General features: G+C 36.0%; 3 protein-coding genes across 4 annotated transcripts in view; all 3 read left to right on the top strand.

Moving 5' to 3' along the window:
- Window positions 1-3,697, top strand: part of LOC116029443 (probable anion transporter 3, chloroplastic) — a 6,080-nt gene extending 2,383 nt beyond the window's left edge. The window contains exons 2-8 of the mRNA XM_031271455.1: window positions 1,457-1,683; window positions 1,923-2,271; window positions 2,391-2,435; window positions 2,605-2,751; window positions 2,925-3,062; window positions 3,142-3,175; window positions 3,263-3,697. Of these exons, the coding sequence (XP_031127315.1) occupies window positions 1,457-1,683; window positions 1,923-2,271; window positions 2,391-2,435; window positions 2,605-2,751; window positions 2,925-3,062; window positions 3,142-3,175; window positions 3,263-3,432 (1,110 nt within the window). The 3' untranslated portion in view covers window positions 3,433-3,697. The remainder of the gene's footprint in view (window positions 1-1,456; window positions 1,684-1,922; window positions 2,272-2,390; window positions 2,436-2,604; window positions 2,752-2,924; window positions 3,063-3,141; window positions 3,176-3,262) is intronic.
- Window positions 3,698-6,518: 2,821 nt separating this feature from the next.
- On the top strand, window positions 6,519-16,117 carry LOC116029315 (mRNA-capping enzyme-like). 2 transcript variants are annotated; one of them, XM_031271259.1, is made up of 18 exons: window positions 6,519-6,954; window positions 7,955-8,114; window positions 8,464-8,596; window positions 9,023-9,174; window positions 9,461-9,544; window positions 9,653-9,715; window positions 10,467-10,598; window positions 10,687-10,893; window positions 11,079-11,201; window positions 11,425-11,471; window positions 12,193-12,355; window positions 12,468-12,608; window positions 13,438-13,560; window positions 13,647-13,745; window positions 14,054-14,143; window positions 14,234-14,315; window positions 15,032-15,162; window positions 15,548-16,117. In XM_031271259.1, the coding sequence occupies exons 2-18, from the start codon at window positions 7,956-7,958 to the stop codon at window positions 15,680-15,682; spliced, it is 2,064 nt and encodes a 687-aa protein (XP_031127119.1). In that variant the 5' UTR covers window positions 6,519-6,954; window position 7,955; the 3' UTR covers window positions 15,683-16,117. The 2 variants fall into 2 exon arrangements, with proteins under 2 accessions (XP_031127119.1, XP_031127118.1); XM_031271258.1 differs by having other exon boundaries at window positions 7,863-8,114.
- Window positions 16,118-16,745: 628 nt separating this feature from the next.
- LOC116030535 (protein SSUH2 homolog) lies at window positions 16,746-20,006 on the top strand. The gene is made up of 7 exons (XM_031272813.1): window positions 16,746-16,902; window positions 17,004-17,216; window positions 17,827-17,902; window positions 18,002-18,333; window positions 18,553-18,694; window positions 18,917-19,042; window positions 19,407-20,006. The coding sequence occupies exons 1-7, from the start codon at window positions 16,872-16,874 to the stop codon at window positions 19,789-19,791; spliced, it is 1,305 nt and encodes a 434-aa protein (XP_031128673.1). The 5' UTR covers window positions 16,746-16,871; the 3' UTR covers window positions 19,792-20,006.
- Window positions 20,007-21,478: the final 1,472 nt, after the last annotated feature.

Genomic DNA, 21,478 nt, shown 5'->3' with positions numbered 1-21,478 from the left:
TTTTTTTTTTTTTTTTTTTTTTTTTTTTTTTTTTTTATTTTTTTTTTTTTTTTGTTTTTTTTTTTTTTTTTTTTTTTTTGGGGGGGGGGGGGGGGGGGGGGGGGGGGGGGGGGGGGGGGGGGGTTGTTCTGGGATAAAAACTTAAAAAAATTCTTGGGTGCTGGTGGATAGAGGATGGGGATGAGAGTTTGAAGCTCTAACGTTGGCAGCCATATCAAACAGACAACAGCTGGAATCCAGAAAGGAATAACACCAAAACCAGGACCAGTGGGTCCCAGCTAAGGGTCATGAAATCTGTAGAAATGTAGAGTTACTCATCAATATAAATTATAAAATCCTAGTCGGCTCATAATGTCATTGATGATCATTGATCATAGATTTTATTTCAGACTGCTTGGATGGTTAGAACTGGGATCCACACCTTTTCATTTCCTTTTTTCTTGAGGTCTTGTGGGTTGGTAGCTTTCCTTTAAAACATAAAATAAAAATAAAAAAAATTTGGTCTTGGTGGGTGTTAGGTGGTGGATTAAGAAGATGACAGGAAGGGCAAGACTCACGGCTAGGTTTGGGAAAGGAGTTAGGCTTTGAAGAATTAGATTTTGGTTGCTGAAATCTACTGTGAACTGAAAGCGAAATGATCACCTACCACAGATTGTTTTATTTTATTGTGAGTTTCTTCCAATGGCAGCCAACAACCAGTCTTTATTGACTAGCCACTTTGTGAGAAAGATGACCCCTGACTTGGTTATTATTTGTTTATGTATATAGATTATGTCGTGCCAAACACCCTTGATTAGATTAAGTAGGTAAGGCAAGATTTCTTAAACATAGGTTGAAAGTTTAAATCCATAATCTCCAAATTCTCCACCACTTTATAAAAAAAGGGTCGGTTTTATTCACTTGGAACATTTTAGTTAAGAAGTCTGGGCTTTTTCTCTTAGGTGTGTTGGGATAGTAATGAGCCAAAGGAAAATAACGCATTTGATAGTTGGAAAACTTTCTCTAGCTTTAGTTAGGAAAGTTGGAATCTTTTCTTTTCTTTTAAATGTCAAGTGAATTTCATTTAACCATAGCAAAGATTACAAAGAGATTCCAGTTGGAATTGGTAGAAGACAAAAACATATGACATTCAATACATATGATTGAAATACTGATTTCCATATGAAGAAAAAGAAACTGTAGATTCCTGAGGAGTTAGGACCACTGAAAGGTGGGAAAATACGAAGGGAACAGATAAGGACTATTCCAAACTAGTGGATCGCGATTATTTGCACTGAAAAATGGAGTTGATTTCCACTGGTCAAAATTGCCAAAGGAAGCCCACAGAATGGGTCGTTTTTAGAGTGAACTGAGAATGGCAGCATTAACCTCATCTGATGCCTAATGGTTTATTTTGCATTCATAGATCAGACTATTTGTATATTTTACTGATTGAGATATTATTTTGCATGTTTAGTCATCGTTCCTTTGGGGATACATATTTTCATCTGTAATTGGAGGAGCATTGGTGGACAAATATGGAGGAAAGAGAGTCATTGCTTGGGGTGCAGCCCTTTGGTCCCTCGCCACTCTTCTTACACCATGGGCAGCAAATCACTCCACAGTCGCTCTCTTAGCTGTCCGTGCTTTCTTTGGGCTTGCTGAGGGGGTAGCTCTACCTTCCATGAATACCCTTTTGTCCAGGTAATGCTGGTATTTATTAGGTAGGTAAAAACATAAAGCTCCATCTCACGTAATATAGTTGTGCTAGATTGCTAGTGGTTTTGAGTCGAATGTTTAAATCAGATAATCAATCATTTCCTCGTACTAGTTCTTTAGATTTTACATACTTCATTATATGAAGGAAAAATGTAAACTAAATATTTCGTGCTTAATTATTTGAAAGTATATGTAGCTCAGTTTTTTCTTATGTCTACTATCAGGTGGTTTCCGTGTCATGAACGAGCTACTGCTGTAGGATTATCAATGGGCGGATTCCATCTTGGAAATGTTGTGGGATTAATGCTAACCCCTCTGGCAATGTCGTCAATTGGAATTTCTGGCCCTTTCATCCTTTTCGCGTCTCTTGGGCTTCTCTGGCTGACAATGTGGTTATTCCGGGTCACGAATGATCCACAACAAAGCAATTCAATCACAAAGGCAGAGTTGCGATTGATTCAAGCCGGAAAATCTGATGCTCCCACGGTTAAGGCCAAGCTCCCCCCTATTCAACTCCTGCTATCTAAAATGCCCACTTGGGCCATCATAGTTGCTAACATTACCAACAACTGGGTAATTTTTTAGTTCCTCCTCTTTAGCGTTTTATTTCCGAAGAGTTTTTTCTCCTTTTTTTGTTATTGTTTGTTGTTTGAAGTTTGAGTAATGAATTTGAACTGTGCTCTTGAATGCAGGGATATTTTGTTCTTCTTTCCTGGATGCCGGTGTATTTCAAAACTGTGAGTTTATGTTCTCTCAAAACCTATAATAATTTGTTCTTAGAGATCTCGTAATGTGCTTGTAATATAGGTGCTACTTTTTTCGTGGGCACGAGGGGCTTTACGATGAGATTAGGTAATTATGTCATTACGCATCTTGCAAGCTAATCCTACCAAAAATTCTCTATAGGTTTTCAACGTGAACTTGAAGCAAGCAGCTTGGTTTAGTGCTGTACCATGGGCAACAATGGCAGTGTCGGGCTATGTTGCCGGGGCTGTGTCTGATTTCTTAATCAAAGCAGGATATTCCATAACATTTGTCCGGAAAGTCATGCAGGTAATTCGTGCTGCATATTCTATCAGGATCAAACCATATTTTTATCAAACTTTAAGCATATATAACAGAATTTTGCCTTTCAAGATAAAATATCGGTTTCCTTTAATCCATGAGTCTTAGTATGATGCAAACCACACTCGGTTTAAACACTCATTTTGTCGTTGGCATTACAGTCTATTGGCTTCATTGGCCCCGGATTGTCATTGCTCTGTCTGAACTTCGCCAAGACACCCGAGGTTGCAGCCATAATGATTACAATTGCCCTGAGCTTTAGCTCTTTCAGTCAGGCTGGCTTTTTACTAAATATGCAAGTAAGTCGAACGAATTCAAGCTAAATATATTCACCGAATAATATGATCTATGGATTATTGACCCGTGTCACTTGAACAGGATATCGCACCTCAATATGCAGGATTCCTCCACGGTACGACCTTATATCATTTCCCTTCCCAGATTTCTTCTTTCTTCAACAATTGCAGTGAATTAATTGAACGAAAACCTTTATGAACAGGCATATCAAATTCGTGTGGAACAATGGCCGCCATAGTGAGCACAATCGGAACGGGGTTCTTTGTACAGTGGCTGGGATCTTTCCAAGCATTTTTGACACTCACAGCTTTTCTCTACTTCATCTCTGCCATCTTCTGGAATCTTTTTGCCACTGGTGAAAGGGTTTTCTAAACTCCATTCAGTAGCCTAGCTGAAGAAGAAAATACAGTAACAGTGGGGAGAGGAAACCCCATTGCAATGCTTCATTCTTTAGTGTCGTTTATATTCTAACATATGTCTGGGGAAGGATCAGACTTAGGATTGTATAGGCGTACATGTATTGGATTATATGTTTATATTTATATGGAGTATATGATATAATATTAATATATGTCGTGTGCATCAAATAAAAGAAGGAGAAGAATAACATTCTTTTTAGTTTCTTGTTGATTATTTATTCCACCTGGTCTAACAATTCCCACCCCAACTTTGATCCAAATTGATCTTTGTCATTTCAATTAGTCGCATTTGAAAAAGCATTCAGGCTGTTTGTGTATGGTAATTAACACATAGACACACTCACACACGTTGGATGGGTTCTCACGACTCACGAGTCTCCTAATCCACTCTTCAACCTATATGTTATATACTTGTATACTTCAATTCATGATTGAACTGTCTCATATTAAAAATTAGAAAAAAGAACTAAGTTTTACATGGCCTTTTGTTTGGCAGTAAAGTTATATGATTATATCTGAGTAAATCTCGTATTGTAACATTAGCCAGTAGGAGTTAGCTTGATTAATCAACTTTAGGGGGCGTTTAGTTAGGTCATTTTAGATTACCATAGTGCACACAACCATTGACGGTATGCCATTTTCTTAGGATTTTTTTTTTTTGAAAACTAAAAGAACTTCATATATTAATGCAAAAACAAACTCGAAATACAATCCGGAGGGATAGAGTCCCACACACTAAGGACAGTAAAAGAAACAGTCGCCCGAGCTAACACGTAAGTGATCGTTGTCAAAAATGAAGTATACGGGTTTAGATTTGTCGTTCCGCTGAGGATTGGGGGTTATGGCACGTAATATGCAATCACTAAACTAGGCACTAGTACAAGGAAATCAACAAGAAGCTAAGCAAACGACAACAAGGTAGAACAAACACACATAAGCAATAGATAACTGCAAAATAAAGAAATAGGACTCAAGTTAGGGGCATTACCATCTAGATGATTTAACACTTAAGTTTGGGGGAAGAACATTAACCATATGTTCTTGAGGCAAGCACAAAGGAATCCAAGTTTCCACAAGGATTAGAACAAAGGTTGCCCCATTCCCATGGTGTATCAACCTAAGTTCTTGAAGAACAAAAGCTATTTAAGCCCCAAATCTACCCCTATTTCCGTAGAAGAGAAAATGGGTTTGAGATTGGGTTGGCTCAAGTCTTCCATCCAACTTCCATTGGAATGAAAGACTTTCCAAAGACACAATAATCATTGGCCATTAACTATTGAAAGATAGAAATAAACCCAATTCAAACTCAAGAACCCTAAATGGGTGTTCATCCCCTTTTATGCAATAATCACATAACAAGCATCAAAATAGATAATACAACCCTAACTCAAGCCCATAAACTAACTACTCATGATTAAATAGCATAAAGAACACAAAGACACAAGTAATAAACATAAATCTTGCAAAAGAAAAGAGATAAAGAAAAGAAAACTTCTCTATTGAAATGGGTGGAAGAATCTTGCAATCCAAGCTTCAAATCCAAGATTACAAGCTCCAAAAGTGTTAAAATACATAGATCTAAGCCTAATCTAACCTAAAAATATGAAAGACAGTGAATGGGAGTGTTTAGGGTTCAACCATGGGTCAAAAACGTGTTCAAAATGTTCAAAACGAGCTTAAATAGTGAGCAGAGCAGGTCCCAAACGGCCTAGGAAACGGCCGTGTCAATGGCCGTTTGCCTCCTCTTCAAAAACTGCATTTTCACACTGTAAATCGGCATAAATCAAACGCCCATGTATACGGCCGTGTCCCAGGCCGTTTGCCAACACTCCAGAAATTGCATTTTCGAACTCTGTGCAGCTGCTTTGACTTCTAGGCTGTTTTTCACCATTTTCCGTTCAGAATTACGAAATTTGTATCTCTAGCAAAGTTGTAGCCCTTGAAGTCTTCTTTCCAATGGTTTAAAGATCACGTAATTTGGACATTTCTAGGCTGAGATATGGTCCAATAACTAAGATGTCGACGTGCAGAAATTTCAACACATTGATCTTTTGCTTCTCTTTTGTTTTGGTTTGTCTAAATGACAAAGACCATTGAAAATACCAATCTTAGGCTCCCTTGGAAGTGTTGCACCCATCTACATAGTTTCATATTTGGCCTCCATTTGACTCCAATGCCCACCAAAATGCATGAAAATGCTCATCTTTGCTTCTAATGCTTTCCAACTCATACTCCTTGCAAAGTAACACAAATAAGCACTAATTCTCATGAAATTTGGAATGATAAATAAACAAAATAACTTAGTGAAAGGGGGAAAATGTAGACAAATAAGCACTTATCAGTAAGCAACATGATTCGCTGACCTTCTGACATGACGAACAACAGTGTCCCAATGCTTCTAGCAATCAACTTACATTGCTTTATAATGAAACCAACATATGAGTAATATAAAGATGCAGAATTAAAACCATTACAAAAGTTCAAGCAATCTGATTCAAGAATAACACGAGATATTCTACGATTCTTGAGCCACGTAAGAACTCCCTTTACTGTCATCGCTTCAACAACATATGATGTGAAGATAGATAAATATCATGTGATGATTTTAAGAAAAGAAATTATTACGTTGTAAATGTCTCTTTTAAAAATAATGAACAAAAGAAAAAAATAATAAAGAAGTAAAATTCTCAATATTTCCTAAATTCCTAATATTATTAAAAGAAAAAGAAAAGAAATAAAAAGTATGTTTTAATTTTTTCAAATCAATCTAAATATGTCATATCAATAAAAAGTAAAAAAATTACTAAAAAGTGAGATCTATTGTAGACTTGTAGTATACTCCGTATTACATTATTAAAAAATAAAGAAAAAGAAAAAGAAAAGGGTTCAATGAGTGATGACGCTAACGTGCGCTCCCTTACACGAAACGATTATCATCCGTCACTACTCCACTCCCGCTTTTCCTTAACAGGCCAATGGCAGATGGCGCAATGACCGTTCTGCCCCGTCCTTCCCTTTCCCTGTTTTCTGTAACCTCCCTATCAACTCACCAACCCAACCCAACCCGCCCCCCACGCACGCTCGTAACCCTCGCCCAATCTCACTTCTCTCCAACAATTCATGAATTCACACATATACGTACACAACATGTATCTCTCTTTTTTCCCTTAAATTTCCCCAATTTTCTGATTCTTTTTCCCTTCTCTTGAGTGGGTTCTCGTTCTACCCTGGATTGAACAGCTGCAACAAAATCTATGCGATCTCCTCCTCCCTTTCTCTCTCTATAACAACGGGGCTTTTGTCTCTAGGGTTTTGGAAGCTGTAATTCTACTGATTAAGATTCTTGCTTTTTCACCTCAATTATATAGGGTTTATATTTTTTAATAGAGGGGTCTGTAATACATATACAAATTTTTCTCCTTGGGTTCAAACTTTCACTGGGAGTTGGAATTCATTGGCTTGTGGGACTCGGAAGGTTTGAAAAATTTACTCCTTTTATGATTGCCAATTTCATTATTGCTGTGGCGGTGTTCATTTTCTTTATGCTTAGTTTCTTATACTGATTTTGATTAATTAAGGCTATTTTAGAGATTGGTGGCGTACACTGCCACTTAATTCTGTTGTTATCTTAGGCTTGCTTGCATAGAAATGTAGGGAAACTCAATGTGGTTTGGGAAATTATGATCTTAGCCTTTGAAGTTAAAGTAGACTGATAGAAGCTGATGCAATGTTAGTATTCTACTTTCTTCATTGAAGGAATTTGAACTACTCATATAGATATGAAGGGCACAGTGACACTGGGAAAAATAATCCTTAATCTGGATCAAGACAAGTACCCATCTGAAGTTGTACATGTCCCAAAGACATTGGGCATAACTGCATAAGTATATCAGAATTGTTTTGCTAGCTTCATTGGTGTTATTTGTCATCATCTTTCTAGCAACAAAGGCAATTATATGTAAATGACTTTTCTTCTGTTAGCAAGTGTAGGAAAAAAAATTGGAAACTAATGTAAATTTCTATTGTTAGATTCCAGCCTTTCCAGCAATTGAAACTGTGCAAACAGTAATGTTACATACATGAATATTTGTATCTGATGTTTAACTGCAAATATGTGTTTATAAGCAGACTTGTTTATTAAACATGAGATTATGGCCATTGTATTCTAACCTCTTGGGGCACAACTGCAATATCTATTCTATCGTTGTCTTCAAAATATTGCTTAAAGTTGCAAATTTTAGACATATTTATTATTGTTTTCTTAGTTCCCTTAAAAAACAATGAAAGCTTGTTTTTTCTTATGGTTATGCACTTGGTAATACGGCTTTTTTGTTTTAAATCTGACACTTTTTTATTTTTATTTTTTAAACTTGGTTGGTTTAGGTAGTCTCACTGTGGCATTGCTGATAAATCATAATAAATTTGTTAGCCACTTATTGGTATATGTGTCATGGTGCATCTTGAATGATTGCCAGCATGGACTTAAATGCATCACCACAACCAGAGGATGATGAAAATGATGAAATTGATAAGTTCTTCAGAGAACACCTAGAGGAGGAATCAGAAGAGCCTATTGTAGAACACAGCATTGAACATGCGGATTATGTAGTGAGTGCTGTAGAAATTTCACGCAGGGTACATCTCTCTATTTATTTGAATTTATTTTTTTAATTAATATTTTGGTCATGCCTAAATGTTTGTACCTATTGCGGCCTTCACTATATCCCAATTTATAATCTGGCTTTCAAAATATAAATCAGGCAGTATAGAGTATGTCTTCTTTTGATGCATACATCTTGTAGGTGATCAAAGGAGAGATGGTAGGAGATAATTCAGAGATTATGCAGTAATAGAAGAAAGATTTTTTTTTTTATTTTTTATTTTTTATTTTTTAAAGAAGTTACATCCATCATCAAATGAGTTTAGTGTAGTATGAGGATTCATTTAGTTACGTTTATCTGACTTCTGCTTGCCATTGTATTAGGAGCGTGAGGAAAGAATTCAACGACTTAAAAGACAACGTCCGGATGACAGGCCAGCATATGCGTCTCAACCACGTATGCATGATGGAATGTTTCAAGCAAAAAAACTGAGGCCTTCTAACAAGCTTCCTCCAGGTAATTCTTCTACCTTGGTGTGATTTCTGAATTGTTGGGGTTTTTGACATGCCTTCTCTCATATGCAAGTTTGTGCAGTTTGACTGTAGTGAAGAAGAAATAGCTTTATGGGTAAAGACTTACTTTAGTACTTGAATATTGCTTGTTGATTAGTTGTACTAAATGCTTGCTACGTGTATTGGTTTATTCCTTCTGTTATCTCTATTCAATTTATCTTGCGTCAAAGGCTTTTTAGTTTTTAGTGATAGCTTTACACTTGGTTGCTTGCAATTTTGGGAAATTATACATTTGTTACGTATCTTTTTATATGAATGTTTATCATATGACTGTTTCTGTATTTCACTCTTTATTCTCCTGCAGTTTAGTTCATACAAATTATGTTTTCATGTTTCAACAATCCTGCTCTTGGCAATGTTTGTATTGTAGGTTGGTTGGATTGCCCTTCTTCTGGTCAGGATATAGGTTGCATAATTCCTTCTAAAGTTCCCCTTGGTGAACACTTCAATGATTGTATTGAACCTGGCAAGAGATACTCATTTAGGCAAGTGCTGCATCGACAGAGAGTCTTGGGAAGAAAGGTATGCTGGACTGGCAACTAGGCCCTGTAAAACAAGAGGAAGAGATTTTTCTTTCTTGTCCAACCCTTCTTGTCTTCTTGGCCGCCCCCTCCCATTCCAAGTCCTCTTTTTCTCCACCCAAATATTTATCTTAATATAATTCGAAAATTACATTTAATTTTTGAGATCTATATTGTTGTTGTTATGCATATGCTACTAAGCTACTGCTTTGACTTCTTCTAAATATGTTACCTTGTTGATCCTTTCTCGTTCTAAATAACGACCAATTGTATTCTTAATTTTTCAGCTGGGTTTGGTGATTGATCTTACAAATACCACTAGGTACTATTCAACTCATGAATTTGTAAAAGAAGGAATCAAGCATGTCAAGGTAGGTTAAAACACTGCTTGAGAAAGGGAAACATTTTCCAAGTTTATTTACTCTTATGGTTTTTGTGGTTATAGATGCCCTAATTTTTCCAACTTTGCAATGTCTTAGATTATGTGCAAGGGACGTGATTCTGTGCCTGACAATGAGTCAGTCAATTTATTTGTATTTGAGGTAATCTTTTACCTAGGTGCTATTTTACACAATTGGATGCATGTTTTTTTTGGGAAGTATACTTGGCATATTATATTTTGCAGCAAAGTCTAGCAGCTTGATTAAGATGATTTTTACATGTTCAACAGTGACCTATAGATGTGCCTTTAGAAAGAGTTGACAACATGATGGTAGTAATATGCAATAGAAATTGGATAGATTGACCTAAACTTATTTGATCAAATCATTAAAATTACAAAGATAGACAATAACTTGAATAACATTAAAAAGTATATCATAGCTCAAGGCTCAGGAAGGATTTAACCTTGTATTGGATTGAATGGTGACAACTGACAAAGAATCCATGTAGATTGTTATTTGAGCTGATTATTTGGTCTTCTAAATTCTTTAGGCTTATTTGGTTTCTCTAGACTTCTTTACAACTTGTTTATCACGTGTTAAACTTTGTTGTATCCCTAACTATTTATGTAGAAACAATCATGAATCATCTTACTTAGACACACACTTCGATATAAGCACTTCTTGGTGGAACCCTCTTGGCACTGAGCTCCTCTATCTGTGATTTGAACTTCCTACATTAGTAACCTTGCGTGTATGCAATTTTTGTTTTATGGGTATGTTACAGACCTCTATTTAGTTTTTATCATTTTGCATTTTTGACATGCTGTTTAATTGGTCTCAACCTCTATTACTTGTTCTTCTAGGAATTTTTATGGTGCTGTAAGGCCTGACTAGTTTTCCCTTCTTTCAGGTTTTACAGTTCCTTGCTCGACAGAAGCATTCGAAAAAGTACATTCTTGTCCATTGTACACATGGACATAATCGCACTGGGTATATGATTGTTCATTATCTTATGCGTACACTACCTATATCTGTTACTCAGGTGAGTTATCTTCTTGAAGGCAACTTTGTTATACTCTTAGAGTCTTACCTGTGCATTTGTCAACTGATAAGCCATGTCAATCATGCAGGCAATACAAATATTTGCTGAATCACGGCCTCCTGGTATATATAAATCAGACTATATTGATGCCTTGTACACTTTTTATCATGAGAAGAAACCTGAAACGGTTGTTTGCCCTCTAACTCCTGAGTGGAAGAGATCTTGTGAATTTGATTTGAACGGTGTTGCTATGCCAGATGATGATGATGATGGAGGGGCTGTAGCTCCTTCACATGTATGCGCCTTTGTATATGGTTTTATTTTTTTTTTAATTTTTATTTCATTTTAAATATAGTCTTTAACCCTTTAGTACAGATGTACAGGTATACTGAAAAAATTGGATTGGTAATTTATTGCAGTTTGTTGAAGTATCCATATACTTACCAGAGATTTCACTTGCTGTTTGTATGTATTATTCAGGATAATCAAGAACCTCATATTGTAATGACAAATGATGACCTTCTGGGAGATAGTATTCCATCTGATCAGCAGAATTCTCTACGACAGATCTGCTACCAATTTCTGAAGTTGCAGCTACCTGGGGTATGATGCTGCATTCAGCTACCAATTACTGAATTAGTTCTTCAGTTTGTTAATGGAGACTATTGCACATTTATGGGCACACTTAAATACTTAAATGTTTATCATTTAAATATCTGTGTATTAATTTCTGCAAATTGAAGTTATTCCCTTTTTGGGATCTTGAGTGCACCCCAGAGCTATGATTGTTTTACTTGTTTCTCATCATTAGTGTCATCTCTTTCAGGGAAGAAATCCTCAATTTCCTGGGTCACATCCAGTTTCTCTAAACAGGTTGGTGTCTAACCTTCCTTGAAATAAATGAATTAGGCTTATAGTTTCTTCAATCACGGGTCAGCCTTTCTTGCTATTCCAATTGTATCTTTCCATTATGTATTTTGGTATTCACAAATCACAATGATAATATGTGCCATATTTATTTGTTACCACAAACACATGTCAGTATATAAAGAAGTTTTACAGGTATATGCATTAATAAAGTTATTGTGTATGCCTTGGAAGATTGGACCTCCTGCAGTGTCTTTAATTTTATGGAAATGATGTGCATTATAATTGAAATGTATATGTTAGTAAACATGCCATGTTTTCTTATTTCCAAGAGGACAGTTGAGGGAGGAGTTGTAAATAACAAATTGCTACCTGAAGTTTCAGTCAGTGAACATGATTGAATTGAGCTGTCTTAATCAAGAGAGCTTTCAAGAATAATGAGAAAATAAAATTGGCAGGATGTGGAAATAGCCAACTTGTTAGCCATCCTTCTATTCTCTGTCTTGTGCATTCTTGAAATTATTCACAGAAGTTGAGCTAATGCACTCATATTATCAATTGTTGATGCTGTCACTCCATTTCTATTGCAAGATATAACTTTTGTATTTGATATACAGACCATTAAGCCCAAGAAATGTCCACTAAATCACATATAGCTGCAATGTCAATTGCATCTTTGTAGTTGAGGTATTCACATTGCTTTATTAATACAATACATCACTTGCAGGGACAACTTACAATTGTTGAGGCAGCGTTACTATTATGCCACATGGAAAGCTGATGGAACAAGATATATGATGCTAATTACTATGGACGGTTGCTATTTAATTGATAGACACTTCAACTTTCGAAGGGTTCAGATGAGATTTCCGTGCAAACAATCCCATGAAGTATGGATTAATTCAGCCAGATTAGAAGATTTCACTTGATTCATTAGGAACGTAGGGTGCAAGATAAATTTTGTATGATTCTCAACTTCACATGTCTATATTTGCTCACCAGGGTTTAGCTGAGAAGACCTTCCATCACTTCACATTACTTGATGGGGAAATGATAATTGATACCGTACCTGACACACAGAAGCAGGAAAGAAGATATCTGATATATGACATGATGGCACTCAATTACATGTCTGTCACAGAGGTAGTGTATTTACTTTAGGCCAAAGAACTTTCTCTTCTCTGTCTGTAATCACCCCTTTGTTTGTGCACTTTACATTTGAATTTAATAGTGCTTCTTATGCCTTTTGAAAAGTTTTATAAAAAATTTGCTCTATGTAACCATTCTGTATCTTGTGATTTTCATTCTTAAATCTTGACTATAATAAAGTTTCAATCTGAAGCTAAGTCTTTATTAGTTTATTATGCATATTATGACTGAAAATTAAAATTGTATTTCTATATATGTGCCTGGAATGCATGCATGAAATTGTATAATTTACCGACAATGATTTAGGCTCCTTGATTATATAATGATTTTTACAGGAAAGGGAAAATTGTTTATGCTGCTGCAGTTTTATGCAGGTGATAGAAGCTGTGTAACAGTAGATACATGCATCATCTGTTGATATGCGTCTAAATCTACAATAATTTTACCTAGGATCCAAGTAGTTGTTGGCTGCTGTAGTCTATTATAATTTGTTGGAGTTAATTCTCCTGTACTTGGTAAGAGGAATCTAGACAGGATGCTATGGTAAAAAAATCCAGGAAATTATTGATTACTTGCTAGAGTTCCTGTTTTCACAATATAAACACCTTGTCTATTGTTTACAACTATTATTGGACATTTCTTACTTCCTAGTGTGATCAGTGTAGGTGCTTTGTTGTCATTTCAGTGTTCTGAGGTTAAAATAATACTTTGGGTGTTAGCACTGAAATCTGCTAGCCTTGATGACTGTGTCTATTATGTAATTTTGTTTTTGTTCATAGTGTTTGGACTTCTGACAATTTCTGCTTCTCTGTATTTGGCACAGCGGCCCTTTCACGAGCGATGGAAAATGATTGAGAAAGAAGTGATTGAACCTCGAAATTATGAACGGTGCCATATATACCAGAGCAAAAATCCATATTACAGATATGAATTGGAACCCTTCAGGGTATGTTTTATGAGCTCTAGGCAGATATTTCACGTTTTGTGATCTTTTCTTGCTGAAATGTCTACTGATCTCCCAAAGCTTGCCAGGTTAGAAGGAAGGATTTTTGGCTCCTTTCTGCTGTCACAAAAGTTTTGAAGGAATTCATCCCAAAACTTTCACATGAAGCAGATGGTCTCATTTTTCAGGTTATTAGGACAACTCTCATGATATAACGGCTCTATACCATTCTAAAATCAAATTTTGCATAGAGTTACCTCTTCATTTTTTTATGCCATATTTCAGTCAATTGTGGCTGAAGAATGTTCACTTATTAAAAAAAAGAAGAAACTGTATTCATTTATATTATCCTCCCATTGAGGTTTGGCATGATGGTTTTACATGCCTTAATGTAGTTATGATGTTTCTAGTGACTAACATGTAACACATCTATATAAATTCTTACTCTCCGTTTTTAGATCTTAGCTTGTTCTATGGTTTTTAACTTCTGTAACAGGGTTGGGATGATCCTTATGTTACGAGGACCCATGAGGGCCTGTTGAAGTGGAAATACCCAGAGATGAACTCTGTTGATTTCCTCTTTGAGGTATTTTACCTTCATCACCAGGCCAATTATACTTTGATACTTATTCTTGTTATCAATTTTGAATCATCATTTCTTCCCCTTGGCTGGCAGGTCCTTGATGATCGAGAACTACTTTATCTAAATGAACGAGGAAAGAAGAAGCTGATGGATGGGAACAGGGTCGTATTCCCAGGTTAGTGGTTCTTAGTTCTTCATTTGGCATTCAATCTTGTGATATGAGTACTTCCAACACACAGATACATGGTGGGGGATACTCTTGTTAGGTAAAACTAGGAAAAAAAGGAATTTCATATCATTTTGACTTACATTTCACATTGTTTCCACAGATTTTATATTTTTTAATCTGATAAAGTATCTCAGTGATTTTATGTTTTATCATCAGCAAATCATTGGAGATGGAAATGTTAATTTTTTACTTTGTTGGATGCATTTGGTTGCATTATTGACATTGGATGAAACTGAAGAAAACTACATAATTGTATAATTTGCTCTCTATGCTTACGTTTCTGCCTTTTTATTGTTTGGATTCAGTGTTTGTCTTATGGGATGCCAAAAGATAACTGCCTTAAAAGACTGTTTGTGAAATCAGATACTGCATGTCTACATGGGAAGTGTGTTAACTTTTTCGTTGAACTTGTTTCTTCCTTTCCTTGTCATGATGGGTAATTGTGAAAATAGGGTTGGTATATATTTAATAGTTAAATAGGGTATTTGATATGGGATTTAGTTTGGCTTGTATAAATTCTACTCTGTATGTGTATCTGGTGTGACTTGTATTGGTTGGCTTATGTCACTAATTTGAGTTTATATGCTATTTGTTTTTTTCTGAATTTTTTTATTTTGCCTAACCTCAAAATAGTTCTTTTAACCACCTCTTAATTATTGCAGATTCTTCTGATCCATCAGAGCTCTCGGGTAAAATTATTGAATGCTCTTGGGATTCTGATAATCAAGTGTGGGTGTGCATGAGGGTTAGGGTAGACAAAGGAACACCGAATGACTTCAACACATATCGAAAGGTATATCGTAAATCCCTATTTTTATGTTGCATCAATTGTGATTGTGAATGAGATAATGGTGGTAACATCTGAATTAGTTAGATCGCATTATCATGCAACCTTTTCACCCTCGACTGTTATAAGTGGTTAGTCTCTTTTTAAATCAACTCTATTGAAACAATTTGTGAAAACTTAAGGATGACTTCCGAAGCAACTTATTCAAGTATCCTTGGAGACCCATTGTAGTTGACTTTAATTAATCACACTTTGTCCATTGGTTACTATATTAGAAAAGAAAAAGGGGTTAAAAATGTAAGAAATCATGATAAGTTGATAATCAGCATCTGTCTTGTTGGTTGTTTAGCATTGTGATCAGGTTGTACCATATGCCTTGTGAATGAAACAGGTGCTGAGAAGTATCAAAGACAATATCACAGAGGACATTTTGTTAGCTGAGATCCAAGAGATTATTTGTTTGCCAATGTATGCAGACAGGATCCACATTGAAAGCAAACATTCAAGCCAAGCACGGAGAAGGTAGTAAGTCATTAAGTTGGCAACATAAACGAGCGGATACTAGTAACTAGACTAGACGGGTTTCATATTTAGAGTTGCAATTGTTGGTTGGCTTATAGTTTAGCTATGGGTCTGGTCGTCACACATGGCGCCTTATGTTGATGACTTGAGAATTATAGGATTGGCATGGTGGTGTTAGCAATATGGTTGGGGGTGGAGTTGTTTTAGCTTACAGTTTTACAAATTGCAGGCAGGAGTTAGCATAGAAGCGAACCACATGTATATTAGTTGTTGCAGCAGCATTATACATTAGCCATTTGGTAAATTGTCAAAAAGCTAGTTCTCTCATGTTTTAGTCTTTTGCTTGTGAATATGATCTGGAAGAGCCACCAAGTTGTATTCCTAACTTTTTAACCATATGCGCTGCGCTGACCTACAAATAAATCCCCATTTCCTTCTACACAACTTTATCGCATTGCATGCATATATATATATATATATGTTTGAAATCTGTTCAAATGTAGTCGTGTCTTTCTGTATGGTCGGTGGGGTGTTAAAAAATGCACCACTCAATATTAGAAAATGTACCACAATGAAAAATACAAAAAAAACACTAAAAGCACACCACACACTCAAAATAATGCACCATAACTTCTTTGCCCTTAATAGTGTATTTTGTTAGCAATTTTTACTGGCACTGATCGCATATTAAGAGGGAGTCACCCGCCTCCACTGAAGTTTGAACCCACTCCTTCTTATGTGGAGGTGCAAACGAGTGTCACTAGACCAAAAAACTTATAGCTATATAATAAAATGTTTCATTTAGGCATATTTATTTATCAAAAATAATTTATTAACCTTCTTTATAAAATGTTTCATTTAGGCATATCTTAAAAAGTTATTTATCAAAAATAATTTATTAACCTTCTTTATTTTAACTAAGAATTATACACTAGTCATCCGAGAAAGAGAATTCTTAATCGTGACAGTTATGTTTTTTCAAATACTTTTTTTTTCAAAAAAAAATTATTGTTGGCCAAACAAACAAGCGGGTTAAGTCTTCGCAGTCGGGTGTGAACATTCAACAATTTCTTTGTTTATTTCCTTCTTGATTAAGGCAATAAGGCGAAGTTAGCAAATCCATTTCTACGCGGTTTGTGAGGGTGTATATATATACACGTGGAGGTTAACAAAGCGCATATCTTCAGTTCGACATGTCAATCATGGAGGAGCCACTGCTATCAGGTAGCCCACACTGCCCATTCAAAATGCTAAATTTCTTTCAATTTTGGTTTTTATTTAGTAGAATTCATTCTCTGATGTTGTGTTGTCTTGAATTGGAAAAGCGGTGAACCAAAATGGACAGGGAGAGAGCGAAAGATGGAGTTCGTATGAGTATGTCGGGAGGGCGGGTTCTGTAATTCCGACGGCTTCGTTGGCCGGAACGGAGGTTAGCGTCGATGAGATTCGAACCGCCGCCGCCGCTTCCACTCCCTACCCACCTAGCCTCCATTCCCCCTTGGTCAGCTCTCCCCAATCCTATCACTCCCAACCCCATGGTAATTTTTCCTTCAAATTTGCTTGAATTGTTGAATTCATGAATCATTACCCTGTCGTTTTAGCTAGCCAGATAAGGATTTTGCCATGTTTGCATTTACAAATTCTAAATTGGTAATTAGCATTGGGTTTTTGCGATTTCATTGTTGATTGTGATAGAGGCAATAATTTTTTGGTCAGTTTATGAATTTGCTATTGTAATTGATCATTAATTGTCGAATCTAACATATTCAATCTTTTCTTTTTAAATTACGCTTGAACAATATTGAATAAATGTCATTTATGACCTATGATTTATCTGAGGATTGATGCAATAGATTAATTTGTCACATGAGTTGTTCTACACTAGTATGATATTGTATTTCTACCTTTTATTGGTTACTTTTTCTTTTGTTTATTTGAAAATCCCTATTTTTGAGAGTTTTGCAGTTCATCATGTGAGACCAACCTGGAGAATTACTAGTGCTTTCTTGAATTTACATTTCAAATTAGGTTAAGAAAAACTGATGGTACATTTCAAGTTATAAAAACTACTAGTGTTTTTTTGAATTTGTATTTAACTTACTTGTAAGTTATACTTTTATGGACCATAAATTAGTCATTTTGCTGCAGAGCCGGGGCCGGGGTTCAACTATCACGGTGGATATTATGGGGAAGTAGCCAGAGCTACTGGTGGTGGTGTTCAGAGGTAAGGATGCAGTGGCTACCTTTGGCCCCTTATGGGTTTCTTTGAAATAACATTTTGGTAATGTCTGGATCAAACATTTCCTTTAATAATGAGTGACAGGCAAGTGCTAGATGAGGTAGAGATACGGAAGTTGCTTGTAGACCATGTTGGTCATCAATGGTGTTGGGGAAGCCGTCCAGCTCGAACCTGGAAAATCCATGCAGTTGAGGACTGCAATGTATATGTGGGAACTCTTGAGACTTTTATAGAAGAGAGGGAAATGATCACAGAAACAGAACCATACTCTGGTGGCAATATTGAAGGAAGGGATAAAAAAACTGAACTTGGGATATGGGAATTGGATTTAAGGTCTGAATTCCCTGTCTTGTTTATACCTCACAAAGAGTCGCGGACAAGAGTTCCTCATTCTGAAAAGATTGACAAATGCCCAGGTGATGACCATATGTTTTGTGTTTGGGCCATTATCATTCTTTACATGTTCCACATACTTGTTATATTATTATTATATATTCTCACTCAGTCACTCTAGTTACTCTCTCCCTCTCTCTCGTCATCCTATTTCATTATATTTTAGTTTTCCCTCTGTTTTTTAATAAAAAAAGTAAAAAATCAATCTCCACATTCCCTGATGTTAACTTTTGGCTTCATAGGTTGTCATGGACGAGGAAGTGTAGTCTGTCCCACTTGTAATGCAGATCAAGACCCTGGATTCTACAACGAGGGCCAAATGTCTCAGTGTCCTGCTTGTTATGGAAGAGGACTAATTGCTCACAAAGATGGATCTGACTCAATGTTAGCTCCTTTCTTCTACCACTGGTTTCAAATGTTGTCTTTATTCGTCTCTCTTCCTCCCTCTCTCCTTAGATCATATACCTCATCTTCCAGCATTTCTGTCGTGAGTGACTCATCACAAAGCATAATTAGCTTGTAGCTTACTAGCTATGCGCTTGATGAGCCATGACTGGGTTTGTCTAGTTAGTAAATTAGCTGATTTATTTCCTTATTTCATTACAGATGTCAAAATTGTAAAGGTAAGGGGAAAATTCCTTGTGCGACTTGTGAATCCCGTGGTCTAATCAAATGCCAGACTTGCCAGGGAGGTGGCTCACTTTTGTCATACAAAGTAGCTATTGTCAGATGGTAGGTATATTTTTCTTTTAACCTACTACTAATTTGTTGAACTTTGGGTTAAAATAGTGTAGTTGAAAGTGCATATATGGCATGCTTACTTTATATAATTATACACCTCAATATTGTCTAAAAAGCTACGAACCATTTATAAGTAAATTTTTACTGACATATATTTGACCAACAACTATACACCCTATGACCTTTGCTGCATTAAGTGTTTGATTTCCAAAAGTAGAAACATGTTTGTAAGAGTAATGGTCTTTCCTTATGATTGTTGCTGAAGTATATAAAACTCAAAACCGATAAATCTGGTGGCTTTAATGCACATTTAGTGGCACCTTGAAAAAAAAAATGGAACTTTAATCTTTTGCAGGAAGACACTCTCAACGCGAAAAGTGAATGCTACAAGTGGAGCAGCCTCAGTTCCAGACGACGTGTTCCACCAAGCTAAAGGAGTCCAGCTATGCAATAACCAAGCGCACCAGTGCACGCCTGCCTATTTCGCGGACTCATATTTCCTCAACAAGTTTTCTTCTGAGGTAATTGCGGAGAGGGCTGATGTGCCACAAACCGCGAGGGTCATATGTGAAAGGCATACCATCTCGGTGGTTCCAGTGACTCGTGTGACCATGACTCACCGCAATCGCTCGTTCAGTTTCTACATCATTGGATGCAGCCGGGAGGTGTACCTGCGCGACGACTACCCTTCAAGATTTTGCTGGGGTCTGTGCCCTTGCTTGGAATGGTTGAATGCTTAAAACCGTTTATGTTTTCTTGTGAGCAGAACAGTTGAGTACCTGTGTGTATTATTTCGCAAATAAAGAGTAATGAGAAAATTGTTTGCAGTATGAGAAATGTTTGGTCTCATGAATTGGATGCTTCTCCGGAACGGTAGGCCGCCGAACATGAAACACGTGAACAGATCCAAGAACGGTCACTATGATTATATACTATTTACATGTGACTTTAAGTATTTTCTGCCGGTTTTGGTGGCTCTTCTTTTAACTTCCCCCAATAAAAGCAAATAAATGATCTAACCAGCATTTCTAACTGAAGCTCTCCTTTGCTTCTACGAGAGGACAATACACCTGATGATTCACCTTTTCTTTAATTTTTTGGATTGGTGCGTGCTTTTCCACCTCATAAGCGCTCGATGGCCCACTGCATTCAGTATACCCGCATGGGCTTAGTTCCTTAGTTCAGTAGTCAGTATTTGGGAGAAGAAATCAAAGTTCGAACTTTGGCAGTAAAGATTATGTCCAAAGTGGGCAGATTCTTTGTGATCACGGGCATTTGGCCCTGTTTGCTGAGCCATTAAGTCACCGTGATTTACATTCTCTCAAATGCTCTGTCGGGTCTGGGTTGAGGATTCAACTTTTTGAAAAAAGTATTCTCGACATTATAAGACTAGTTTAACTCGAGACTTGTATTTAGTATGGACCTGTATTTTCACCGATCATGGAGTAGTTTAATTATTGATTCAAACTTAACTTAAAAGAATTTTTAGTGCTTATTTATTTTATTCATAATATTTGAATTGAAAATATGCATAATTTGTTGGAATATTGAAAGGAGTTGATGGCGTCCGGGCAGGAAATGATTTCTAGGTTGGGGAGGACCAATATTTTATGGGCAGTATTGAATTGGTTGATTCCTTCCATCTCCCAAGTCCCAAATAATGGAAAAGGTGCTTAGGTTGACAGAACATAAAGTCGGGACACATGGAATCCAAGCCGCATTTACGGCTTCCCATTCTCTTCTTCTGGTTTGGCGTTTGGAGCGCTTTTGTTTGTACCAAGGAATACATATATATAAAACACCTAAACCTCATCATTTTTAGTTGACTCCACAATCATTATTGGCATCTCAGCCTTTATTATTTTTTATTATTACTTTATTATTTGGTTAACAACAGACGTGAGCCCTTATCTTTTTGTTACAACAGCAATGGGAAACCAGTAAGAAAAAAAAAAATACATTAGAAAGGCTATAATACATTATGGTGTGCTAAAACTCCTTTGAGAAATTGAGCACACAAATTTTTATTTTTTTTTCATTTCAATTATATATCTAACCAACTTATAAGAGGTCGTGCAAGTTATATCCCTAAATTATGTATATATTATTTGTGCTCGTAAAGTTATATATCATGTTAAAATTATTGTACTTTAAATTTTCATACAAAAATAAAAATAAAAAATTCCCTACACTGTTTAATATTCTATTAGTTACCCAAGTGTACTTATTTTAATACATTACTTTTTAAAATAATTTACTTAATTAAATACTATATTAAACCAAATATATTTTACTATAGTCGTCATGTCCGACTGTAGAAATCCTAGGTTACAGGTAGAAAATATTTAATTTATTATTATTATTATTATTATTATAATATAGAGTATCATACTATCACTTACATATTTATCTAGACAAACATATCTT

Source organism: Ipomoea triloba, chromosome 9 (assembly GCF_003576645.1).
Source record: "Ipomoea triloba cultivar NCNSP0323 chromosome 9, ASM357664v1".
NCBI classification, from domain to species: domain Eukaryota; kingdom Viridiplantae; phylum Streptophyta; class Magnoliopsida; order Solanales; family Convolvulaceae; genus Ipomoea; species Ipomoea triloba.
This window is presented reverse-complemented; position numbering and strand designations above follow the sequence as displayed.

Bases quoted from the DNA above. Each gene is read 5' to 3' on its own strand.
- LOC116029315 (XM_031271258.1), top strand. From the start codon at position 7,944: ATGATTGCCAGCATGGACTTAAATGCATCACCACAACCAGAGGATGAT. The intron at 14,144-14,233 runs GTATTTTACCTT...CTTGGCTGGCAG, and splicing joins CTGTTGATTTCCTCTTTGAG to GTCCTTGATGATCGAGAACT. The intron at 15,163-15,547 runs GTATATCGTAAA...TGAATGAAACAG, and splicing joins ACTTCAACACATATCGAAAG to GTGCTGAGAAGTATCAAAGA.
- LOC116030535 (XM_031272813.1), top strand. From the start codon at position 16,872: ATGTCAATCATGGAGGAGCCACTGCTATCAG. The intron at 17,903-18,001 runs GTAAGGATGCAG...AATGAGTGACAG, and splicing joins ACTGGTGGTGGTGTTCAGAG to GCAAGTGCTAGATGAGGTAG. The intron at 19,043-19,406 runs GTAGGTATATTT...AATCTTTTGCAG, and splicing joins AAAGTAGCTATTGTCAGATG to GAAGACACTCTCAACGCGAA.